The sequence below is a fragment of the Panulirus ornatus genome, chromosome 38 (assembly GCF_036320965.1).
Source record: "Panulirus ornatus isolate Po-2019 chromosome 38, ASM3632096v1, whole genome shotgun sequence".
NCBI lineage: Eukaryota > Metazoa > Arthropoda > Malacostraca > Decapoda > Palinuridae > Panulirus > Panulirus ornatus.
The window spans coordinates 3,600,644-3,613,631 of NC_092261.1; the positions used below are offsets into that span (position 1 = coordinate 3,600,644).

The following is a 12,988-nucleotide window of genomic DNA, read 5'->3' on the forward strand; positions in this document are numbered from 1 at the left end:
CTTAATGTCTGACAGCTCCTTTTTAACACTGAATTAGGACTATTGGTATCACTTGGGAACAGATCTCCTCTTTAGCATGGAAACCTGTGTCCACTTCAGCAGAACTTGCCTATATCAGCCTTTTCTAGGAATGCTAATCTTATATAAACAAGGGAAAGAGATATGAAGGTGTAAAAAGTGAGCAGGGAGGGTATGTGGTTGGAAAAATATCTCGCATAAACAAGACTCCAATTTTTTATTATGAACTGATATGATTGAATAATGATGAACATACACAAAGTGAGTAATGGTTTTTATATCCTTCTTGAAAGGTAACTTCATTCATCTTCCCAATCCACATCATAAAGCTGATACATATCAGCAATGTATATATATGCCTAAGTTATGTTAATACCAAAGAAAATAAATTAAATCTACAATAAATATATGAAAAATTAATCCAATTTTAATGAAAAAATTATGTATAAAAATTTTCATGAACATTATATTTTGGAAATATAAGTAACAAGATACATACAGAAGATTACAATATATCATGGCAGTATTAATTTCAATTTGATATTGCATAAAACATCAATGGGTGGGAGTAGAGACAGCATGGTAAACTGCATACAAAATTTAAAAATAAAGATAAAGTTAAAAGGATGAAACCACAAGAATTTTATAGGTATATATTATAAACCTCGTGACTATGTAGTTGCATTTCAGATGCACTTTAAAACCCCTGAACATCCAACTTTTAATACTGTACATAAAAACTACAAAGTGAAAAAAAGTTCTTTTGTGTAATTCTAAATTATAATAATCTATTTTGGAAATGCCCCATCAGTTGTGAAACTGAATGAAGATTACTGAGTAGTGAACAAATACAGTGTCTGTAAACACTAAGTATTTCACAGAACATGAGGTCGCATCAGCCTTGGAGTTAAAAATGTTCAGCACTGTAGCATACACGTGTGGATGCCTATGCCAAACATGACAAAAAATCTGACTCATTCTTCTGTTAAAACAGGAATAACATAAATAGATGCATGAGAAAGAATGACTTATAACAGATGAAGATGAGAAAAAGCTATAAATTTTCTGTAAGAATTTGTCTGAACCCTTAAAGGATAAAAGGAAGCTTGTGCTATCCAGAACTGCTTTATAAAAGTGGCAAAGAACCAACGAACAAGACGAAGGGAGGATAATCATAATGTACAATTGCATGACAAATGGAAATGGAATATGGTGTGATGATTTCAGATAGGAACAAGCATTGGAGGAAAGAATGCCAAAAGAATATAATGAACTATTGGCAGTGAAAAGGCATCATGAAAACAAAAGTGAGGGTATGTGTATGGGAGCAGTTTTGCAAGATAGGGATCTCTTTCGACAGTCCTGGTGTCAAAAAGAGATTCTGCATGGACTACACTGCTGTGTACTGGTGAACCATGTATGATACTACATTGGTGTACATTGGTAAACAGCATAACTTACACCAATGCTGTATAGTGAAATAAATGGTGCATTATAATAGAGAACTGTATATGGATAAAAGGTATATTGGTGCATTACAAAACTGCTGAAAGTTGATTATCAATACACACTGCTGTACAGTTGTGAATGATTATCATATTTCATAACTAATCATTGAAAAATGGTGTATTATATTACTCTATTAGTAATTACTAGTGTGTAATACTTCAATGCAATACAGCAGTACAGTATATCACACTGTACTGCTATATAATAGTGACTGGTGCATCATGCTACTCTGCAGCTTGGAGGTATATATTGCATCATACAATCATAATGCACTGCTGTACACAGGTGACTATTTTACTTCAATGATGTATTATGATAAGTAGTGTATCATACTACAGTGCTACAGATCACCCTATGCTGTTGTATAGTGATAAATAGTGCATCACACTACTGTGAAAAATGGTTTATCATATTACCTGGTTGTATAGTGGGGAATATCCATAATACAACAGTGCTCTTTAGATAAAAATGGTGTATCATACTACACTTGTGGCGTGGCCCACTGAAAGGGTCAGGGAAAATATTTTGATATAGTTGTGGAGGATGGGTATATGTAGAAAATGGACACTGGAAAAATTAGTTTAGGAATATTTCCAAATGGTGAGTGGTCAGAAGCAAGAGAAATCAAAAGGTTACATGAAATTAAGAAGATAAAGAAAACAACTACAATGAAGGTATAATTATGTATGTATATTTATGGAGATTTTCCTTGATGAATCATCCTGGTCTACAGAATGGACATATCCTAAAAGACAAAAATACAGAGCAGTTAAGGAATTTTTGTTGCCTTTATTCCTGCGTAGTAGGAAAACCTTTAATGATTTAATCTTTTGATGTATATTTGTAATTTTGATTCTGGAGGGAACACATGACCAAATACCATAGTATGATATGCATCAAGAGAATGATTCTTCCTTAAGATATTTAAACAGTTCATATCTGAAAAACTATCATCTTTTAACCTATATAATTATTTCTTGTACGCAGTCAGCAACTGATTCATGAATATGGCAGCCATCCAAACAAAGTGAATTTCTTGTCATGTAATTATGAGTCTAAGCAAATAATCGTGTTTTCCATGTGTAAAAATGTACAGTGGCTGAAGTGTTTATGTAAAATTCTGCATGTGCCATCCTGATTTGATTACAAGAAGTAGCATAAAAAATTGAAAGAGAAACATATATAGAGGTAGTGGATGTTTCTAAGAATAAATCCCAATCAAATCATAAAACTTTTATACTTCTTTGGACCCAAATTGTTTTCTAGAAACATAAACAGTTCAAGTTAATTCTACTGTTATCAACTTGAAGTATCTAATGTCATATAATAATCTAATCTGACTATTCTGTTTTATGTACTGCAGGTGTAATTCACACATGTATATTCCAAATAAATCAAATGATTTTTCCCAAATTTTAATTGGTCCAATAAAACCGAACAGCAATCAACATGTGATTTTCTGTATATATAATATGAAAATATCTTTGGTATGCATCTTTTAGAATTTTGCATTTGTAATTTCTATCAGTACTCACAAGTAAATTGCAAAGTAAACATAAGAGTAAATACAGAATTTCTAAATTAATGGGGAAATAAGAGAAATACCAGTATGCTTAATAAATTTTTTGTGATATACTCAAAATTTTCAATGCCACAATATATGCATGATAATGCCACCCATCCAGGTTTAGTCCACTTTTAATAATTTTCCATTTCTGTTCTTTTCTGTAGTGCTCAAGAATGAGCGACTATAGAGTCAAGCTTCTTAAAGTTCCTTCCTATCTAACGACAGCACTGTTTTGACATTTTGAAGAAGCTACTACTAGACCCTTCACACTCACACTAAATATTTCAATTTCTGAGTGAGCACACAGTTCAATTGGTAACATAAATTAACATGCTGCAATATAAATTATGTATTTCACAAAGAAATTCATTTCATAAACAGGTCTGAGAAAGCTTACCATGCCATACCTAAATTAGATAACAGTCAGTAACAAACTATTGAGCGAGTGGTAGAAAAGTGGACTCTGTAATATAAACATGATTATACTGAAGATCAACTACTTGTCAGTTCAAACCTTATTTGGCATCCCAAAATACATAAGCACTCATATACACTTAACATCTGTAACTGTGGTGGTACCTGGAGCTACATAAACTGCCAACAATTAAGCACCAATTTTTCCCCATTGATGCTTTTTGTGACAGTTCCACTCATGCTTTCTCTTTGTGAACATGGACTATGGCAATGAATTCATAAAAGCCACCACTGGAGCACTTGAATTGTACAGTATATTGCTCTTTCATGTTATGGTGTAATATTTAAATGCCAAATCAAAAAGTAGGTATGATCAGTCAGTTGTTGACACTGGTACTTGGGCAGTGACTTTCATGGATTCAAGCCAAGATGTAAAGATAATCCTCTTGACATGATACATTTTCTAAAATATATTGCTAATCTCTTGCCTCAGCCTTATGTTTTGGAGGTTTGAATCCTTTAAATTTCTTGGCAGATTTTCCTTTCTGGAAGTCTTTCCAACTGTTAACACGGTCTACTCTAGATTCCTGGAAATAGATCATAGATGTATAATCTGTAAGCAGAAGATTTCATATGATGAAAAAGAAACTTTTCTTTCTTATAATAATCAAATTAAACACTTTCATATGTGCCTCACAGGCTTTCCCTCAACCATTTTAATGCAAAATGAATAACATGGGAAAAGAATGCATACACACTAGAAAATGGAACATGGACTTGCTAGCATGTAGAGCTCATCATATGTCCTGCTTGTTTTGTAAGGATACTGCTTTCTGGTGCCATACACACTGCATAATCATTCAGACATCTCCCACAACATGATTTCTCAGTATATGATTTTTTTATGTGCACTGTCTGTGAAAAAATAATGAAATAATGTTGAAGAACATGGGACAAATTGTGAATGCCTAGATTGAGGTTTCAAAATTAATGTAACATCCCATTAAGCATGATGATTATTCAGCAGAAAGCTGAAAGTATTCATCTATCTCTGGATGAAATTCTTCAAATGTCCATCCTTAGAGAAAGATCCAGGCATTCTTGACTGATCATCTGTATAACTCCACCATGCCCTTCCTACCCTTGAGAGTCTTGGAATGCTTTTTCCTGAACCATTTTGGGTAGCTTATATAGTACAATGTACTTAAATAAAATAGTTATATTTTTGTTTTAAATTTACATTTTAAATCAATAATTTACCAGTACTCTACACCATATTTCTTAATATATTAATACTTTTTGTATAAAATATGATGAGAAATCTCCTCAGCGAATGTACACCTCAGAGCACATAGATCTAAACTGGTGGAACAAAACAATGAAATGTCTCCTTTTTTTCTTTGCTAGTATCATGAACATTTTTGTTAAGCACCATTCTGATAAAGTAATATGGGATTCTTGTAGAATAAATTTCAACCAAAAGAGGGGCAAACTCAATGACTAGTCACCAAGTGTTTTTGATGTATAAGCCAAGCTGACTTACATCATCAATCCAGTCAAGAGGAAGTTTAGCTATACTGCAGTTAATCCTCACCCCACAAAAGCTAGTTTATCTAATTGCCTGTAAAACACTAAATGGTTCTGTCATACATCATACAAACAAGATCAAAAACAGCTTAGTACTTGAGTGGGCAACACTGCATTTCTTCAATGCACACAAAGTTTATTTACAAAATGAGTAAGTGGGCATCTGTGTATTTCTACATGCACACAAAGTATAAATCAAAAATGTAAAACTGAACTTCCATGAGAAGTGAAATGAGAAACTCAAAGATATCAATGAAAAAGCACTAGGTAAGACAGATACTGTCAAACAACCATAGGATCCCTTTCATGGGCATCCTGCAGCTTTGAGGGAATACTCCAAGAGACAATCTCCTTTACGAGACTGTATCCCTTTTTCTCTGGTGACAATGGTACAGCTTCGCCACTGATGACTTTACACTTGTGGTATAATAATGTGTCGATAGCAAAGGGAACACCATTTAAGGAAAGAAAAATTAGTGGATCTAATTTGTTAAGAATCTTGTCATAATAAACTTATTAGTCTTCAAATTTGAAAGGAGGCATAAAGAAAGTTCAAAAAGCATGATGATGCAGTTAGATATGTGGTAATGAAAATACAGCAAATGAGTTGATTATACACTAATCTTTCCTATTGAAATAACCATTTCATAAAACCAAAGTAATTACCTCAAAATTTTTCTGCCATTCTCTTTCTGCTTTCCTTTGCTCTTCCTCTTCAATCTCTAAGTCTCTCTTTCTTTTTCTTTCTTCTTGGTCACGAACCTCTTGTTGTCGACGTTTTCGTTCCATATCAGCAAAAAGTTTCATCGTCTGAACATATACGGCACGTTTCAAATTTTCAGGATCATCTTCATTAACTTGTGTATCCTTTCCTTCCCGCTTCAGTTGTTTCTTGCGGTCCTCAATCTGCGAATTGATGTTTTTAAAGGTAACATCTTTGTAGTTTTTGTTATAAGATGCACAATTCTTTATACAGCTCAACATACATTGACAGGGATATGATTACTTCTTAGGCATCATTCTTACCTCAATCCAACTTACTGGTATCATTCCAAATATTAACACACTTTTCCAACCATCACTATGTTCCATTTCCATATCTTTTATAGCTTCTTTAATTTTCTGCAGTGCAGCTTCTCAGTGGCTAACCACAGCCTAAAAAGGAGGTACAGTGAAGATGCAAATGATGGTGACTAATTATGAAATAGAGGTCAGATTAAGAAAGATTCTACCTCCTCACTCTATACACAACATGGCTCCAAGAAACAGTGGAGCCATTAATCCAACACCAACCTACCAACAAGTGGTTTATTTTGTCATCTGCCTTAATCAAAATTTAGAAGTGTCCACTCTCTTCCCTTGCATTAAGTTTCACGCAGTAAATTATATGCTGTTATAATGAACTAATGATTGGGACTGCATAATTTTTTCTGGTAAATCTATCTACCTATATCTCTGATGCCTGTTTCAACCTGGATCTTCCTCAAGGGGGTACAGATCCATTATATGTATACTGCTATTGATATTCCAGTATAAGTCCTGTCATTACTCTTTCAAAGAATTTATTGCATGAGAAGTCACACTAACTGGTCTACACTGCTTGAGTATTAGATCCTTCTTTATGTATTGCTCTTGTGTATGGCATATTGGGAATGTCAAATATTTTGCTTTTGCCCAGACTTTGCCTCATCAAACAAGAAATTAGATAGGTGAAGTTAAGGAGGCTTTCAGGGACTGGAATCTGAACAATCAGTAAGGTAAGAAGCATACACTCGATAGAATTAACTGGATCAATGTGGCATATGGGGGTGGCTTATTACCAATGGGCTGAACCAGGGAAGGTAAAGATAAAGCATGGAGTGGTCTGCAGGACCTGATTGTAGACTCTGATTTCAATGCGTTATACATGACAGCTAAGAATGAGTGCAAGTAAGGCTGATGTTCATTTGTTCTTGATGGCTACCTCACAAAGGTAGGAAAAGCAATTACACATGGAAAATATTCCACAATAGATGATCAAACCACATTTCCTTATTGGCCACTTTCACTGATCAGACAAAAAAGGGACAAACTACCTACTTCAAAAGCCAATACAGCAAGAACAGTATTTCACGAGTGTAAAACTCACCCAGTAACACACAAACAGTAAGCACATATTGGAGTTATATCACTAAAGCTAGTAATTTCAGCACTGAAAGAGTATTGGCATTCAAGTGAATAGTAAGTGAACTTTGGGAAAAGGCTAACTTATAAATAGATAAAGGTGAGAGACTGAGTCTGTGAAGCTGTGCAGTGGAGCTTTAGTGGCATGATGTTATAAGTGGAAGGTAAGGTAATGGCTTAACAGATTAAAGCATTGTTTTTGAGATAAATTTTCAAAGTTCTCCAGGAAACATTATAGATTTATTTTTTTGCATGAATTCAATGTTAGAGTAGCATTACTAGTCCTGTGTTCATCTACCTAGTTAACTAAATTAATCAACTTTCCTAGAATGCCATGATGGAGGGCAAGTGAGGGGGTTGGCTCAGAAAATCAATGTATTTTTAAAACCACTGACATCTTTTAGCTTCTCTACTAAAGGATTATACATATTAAAAGCCTGAGCAATAATCTTGTGATTTCAGAGCCTTATCTTTACAATGATACTGAACTATGCAAAAAAGATTTACCTTATATATAAAGCTTGAACAAGCAAGTCTGAACATCCAGTATTTAGAAAACAGCACCCTACCAACCCTAGTTGGTCCTGGCACTGCATCACTTGAAGATGTCTCCTTAAACGCTATATTTCCGTTATAATGCATACAGAAATAAATTATGAAATAAGCAAATTAAAAGTTAATTCTAAGCTATTACTTTATATGCTTCAAATGATAGCAATACAAAACTGACAGTTCTAGAAATGGTTCCAAAAATAAATGAAGTAGTAAGTTTTCCTTTCATAAAAACTAATTACTGAAACATACCCTTTTAGCTACAATTGCTTCTGCTTCTTCTACTATGTCCAAACATTTCTGACGAGTAGACTCATTTTCTAAGCATCGCCAGGCTTTAGTCACCTCTGAAAATTACCAATTACATTAAAGTAAAAATCAAATGAAACTAAAAATACGTTTGCACAAAACATGGCTTTCTTTGACACAGACAATTACAAACAATCAGAAAGACATATAAAAAAAATACATACACAGAAGCATACATGATATATAAAGGCCATGGAATGCAGAGACTATGATGAAGATACTGACAGCAGAGCAACATGACAGCATATGAAAGATATATATAAGCAAGAAATAAGGATGTTATGGTAAGGAAGGAAGAGTAGATATTTAAAAACAAAAAATATTATGTAGAAAGCAATGGAAAATCCTGGTGTAAAAAATTGATCAGGTGACAAGCATACAATGAGACTGAAGGACTCAGATGGAATGATTTTTGAAAAAAAAAAATAGGTGAGCACATAAATACAAAGTTCCAATAGTATTCACAATGGGGTACTCAATAATGCAAATGCTCAATGTATGTGATAGTGATCGCACCAGGACCATCAGAAAAGATATGTCAGCTTATGAAGGGTCTAGATCCATTTAAGTTGCATGGCCTTGATGATGTCTCATTATGTATTCATGGAGTGTGCAGAAACACTAAAAAAGCAGTCAGAAAAAGTTGATGGAAGATGGATAGGTGCTAAGTGAGCTGATGATAGAAAATACTGTACCTAGAAAAATAGTTGGAAACCATACTTATGATGAATTACATCAAAGAAACTATGTGTACATCTGGAGGGAATAGGTCAAGCATGATACATCTTCTGTACTTTCATGACAACATGAGCACTTTCTTAGAAAAAGCAAGATGGGTGGATGGACAATGTATTTTTTGGCTATCAGAAGGCTTCTGATACTCTCTCACAGGAGGCTTAAAGGAAAAAGCCAAGGCAGGCATATGAAAAGGACCAATGTACTTTCACGGACTGAACATTACCAAAATGGAAGGGAAAAGAAGACAAATATCAGGGGTGCCTTTTCAAACGGAATTAAAGTAACTATCGTGGGGCAGCTGCAATTCCTGATCTATGTAAATGACTTACCAGAAGAAATTCATCTAAATGTATCTGCAAGATGATGCTAAACTTAAAAAAGAAATGGGCATTTATGATTGTAACAATCAATAATGAGAATTAGATAGATTCTGGTAGTAGTTAGATATATAGTTCATGAAATTCCTTTTCATCAAAAGCAGAGCAATGAAGATGGGACAATGTGATACAGTGCTAGGTTATGATTACCATATTGCAAGGAACAACTCAATAGAATCTAGTCAAAATTCACGAGAGAGGTACCAAAATATCAGGAGAATTGCAAAGAAGGTAAATTATACGTGAGTCACTGTCAAAAATCTTACAAGTATACAGAATGTTCAGACAAACACTCAGAGAATATAGTAGAGTCAAACTGGAATATACACCCACTTGTGAAGACATAAAACTTGGCTAGAGATGGTCTAACAGTGGGCAACAAACACAATATGTGAAGTAAAGGAACTAAGCTACAGACAAAAGAAGGCAGCTACAGACTTGACCTTATGAGAAGGCAAAAAATAAGAATGATTGCAAATTCAAAATCCTTTCATCAATTTGTGTTAGTAGATACTGACAGCTTTTTAATACACTTGAACTGATCAACTTAGAGGAATGCCAAAAAACAAAGGAAAAGAAAGTTCAGAAAAGGCATAAATAAATACTTTTACAGTATCTCTAGTGACAAAACTAGCTGAATGGAACAGGCTAAGTGAATAAAGAGAATATACAAAGTATACGAGAAAAGGAAGTTATAAAGATGGGGCCCAAGTGTATTACAGAAAAGAGGTATAATAATGGAATCCTATGAGATCAGATCCAACTTACAATCAAGTAACCAATCAAAACCTGATACTCACTTACAGAGATACACATATATTAAGTGGCAAATCCCCATTTAATTACACTTTTTATATAATCTTTCCTATTCAAAAACAAATACTAATTTTCCTACTGTTCTTTTCAAATCTATTATTCACCCAAGAAAATTCCATCTGAGGAAACTGCCTCTAGTTTTACTAAGTGCCTTTTTCACAATGTCCTATCTCTCTTATACTAAATTTCTCTCTAGGTACGATTCTAATTCCTACCCCCTCATTCACAGAGCCTATCTAAAAAGCTTAACTTCAAGGAGCCACCTTTGTCACAAAAAAGTTTCACTTATATCAAATCAAAGAGCTATGAAGGTACGATCATAGATAAAAATACAAATTTGATATCTGTAACATTCACTGTCCACAGTGGAAAAGTTTAAAGACAAATATATGTCAAATCACTAACATGGCATGTGATTAAAGCTATCTTTCACCCTGGAAATATTCTATGTGTCATTTGTACTCCCATCATGTAAATGATGGAGGTCATACCAGGGTATATGGAAGTGGGCAACTATGGAGTGACCAATGTGGAAGGAAGAATTGAAGAAATATATATGTGTAAGATAATACAAGATGGTTGAAAGTGAAGAGTGAGTGGTAAATTGGTAACAAGAAAAGTGATTATGTCCTGTGTAGCAATAGCAGCAGAAGAGAAAGAGGAGGAACAGGAAGATTCAGTGCCTGCATGAGTCCTCCAAGGTCATAGCATCTTAAAAGGCTTTCGTCCATGTACAACTTAGAATTCATTCACATGATAAAACTTTCTCAACTTCATACATTATGAATTCTTATTCTAACTAAATTACATGTGCTATCCTTCCCTTCTGGTCTTATCACTTATTAATCTGGGTATGGGAAAACTAAAGTTTTATATCCATCCATCAAATCTGGGTTAAGTACTCCCCCATGTTAACTTTTTCCATTTACTTCTTCCTATTCATCACAGTTTTCAGCACAACACCAATTATTTTCTTTTGCATAATTTTAATGTTAACTTTAGCTTTCCCTCTCCCATCCTTACTGATCATAACTTAAAAATACATCCACTCATTAGCTTCCAATTCTTTTCCATTCAAATTCATATTAGAAATGTGGATAGCAGTCTCTTAAAACATATCTACCTTACAGTTCCTTTAAAATAATTCTCCCACACACATCACCAAATAAAATAATTTCAGAACGTTACACATCCTACAAACTCTGCCTCACAATTGAAGTAAGCATAGGCTTCAAAGGTTATCAAAGTCCAGGGTTTTGCCTTTTCTGCTGCACATGCTGATGTGTGATGTGGCCTTGCCTGTTATTTTTTTTTTTTCTAAAATGCATCATGCAGCTAAGCTTCTAATGATATGTATTTGTCTGTGAAGTCCTTCTCTCATAGGTCATCCATTGTAACATTCACTCTCCTCATATCTACAAAAACTTTTCCACATTCTGACTAGCTACCTTAAATACACAATTTTTTCTCATTCCCACAAAAAACTCAGTATGGAATTACAACTTGCCTATCTTGAAGGGCATGTCAGTAAAACGAAAAAAACTACATGAGAAAGAGTAGCTCATCTGTATTTTGCTGAGCTACTTCCACTTTGTATTAAACCTTCCTGGTGACCAGTTTACATCAGTTCATAAGTATGTATTGGAAACTATGAATGAAACTATATATCTCAAGCTTTTCCAGAAATATTTTAGAAATCTAAAAGTCAGTTTTGGGTTTGTACAAAGCAGCTAGAATCCTAATTTACCCTTCAACCACATAGATTTCCTAGAAAGCTGTCAAAGGCACTATAATAATGATGATGATATGTGCAAAGACAATAAAAAATGCAAGTCCTGATTAATGTACATGAAAACTTTCTTACATAGTAATGTTTCCAGAAGGGTGGTGTGACAAAACTGCCTGCAAACATCACTGTAGTCACCTTTCAAACTGTAGTGCAAACCTCATTCATAAAGTCATGCAGCTGCATTCCTCACGTCAGCTGCATAACCCATCAGTTTTAAATCCCCACAAGTCATTTAAGGTAGAACACCCTCTTCTAAGAAAGGAGAGCTAAGCACATGAGGTACTATGAGCAAATAAGGATTTCTAGCTTAAAGGTATTATTCTCATAACCTCAAAGCTGACTTTTTAAGCCAACCCTTAACTCATTCTTTACGGATGTACAAATACCACATAACACACATATATGTAAAAGTTTTCTGAAATTATCAAACCTAAGATACCTTGGACCATGGCAACTAACTAATGTGCACTATTTGCAACTAAATAATAGTCACTACCCTTAAAACTAACTTACAAGCCCCTGAAAGTAAGTTTCTAAAAATTTTGTGCACTACTCTAACGGTTTGTGAACCTGTTGTTTTGACCTGAATGGTATCGTCAACACAACTTGACTTAACAAATAATGATGTAGATAAAAATGTAGACCACCAATTCCATTAAGTCTAGCATCACCAGGATGAAGCCTACCCTAAAAGACTTGACAATAGCTTAGAGCCTCATGGCATACAAGGATATGGTGGGAGAATGCATAGGTGTATGGGGCAAAGAGGTACAGCTTTAGCTGTGATTACAGCAGTGTTTTTTGAGACATTTTGTCATACTGCCCTTTGGGAAAAATCATGGTTACATTCTTTACATGAATTAAGTATGAATGTGGCATATTTGTTGTGTCTTACAGATGTCAGCCATATGGCTTTAACAGCTTTATAGAACTACATGGGTGATGGGCAAGTAAAAGTTTTACTCAGAAGTGAAGTCAACAAAAATATTCCACCTCTCACCTGTAAACTTATTTCTTACCATCAAATGCCTTTTGAGCTCGCTCAGAATCATCCTGGTTTTTATCAGGGTGGACAAGGATGGACATCTGAAAATTACAAAGAAACTTTTGATTTTTAATTTCTTTCAAGAAATTCATTTACTTAAATAA

The 12,988-nt window shown here is 34.2% G+C and overlaps 1 protein-coding gene across 1 annotated transcript in view; it reads right to left on the reverse strand.

The window, feature by feature from the left end:
• Nucleotides 1-218: 218 nt before the first annotated feature.
• LOC139760806 (dnaJ homolog subfamily C member 8) overlaps nt 219-12,988 on the reverse strand; it is a 34,313-nt gene continuing 21,543 nt past the window's right edge. Inside the window, exons 3-6 of the mRNA XM_071684434.1 lie at nt 12,859-12,925; nt 8,063-8,157; nt 5,762-6,001; nt 219-4,095 (exon numbers count right to left, since the gene is read on the reverse strand). Of these exons, the coding sequence (XP_071540535.1) occupies nt 3,985-4,095; nt 5,762-6,001; nt 8,063-8,157; nt 12,859-12,925 (513 nt within the window). The 3' untranslated portion in view covers nt 219-3,984. The remainder of the gene's footprint in view (nt 4,096-5,761; nt 6,002-8,062; nt 8,158-12,858; nt 12,926-12,988) is intronic.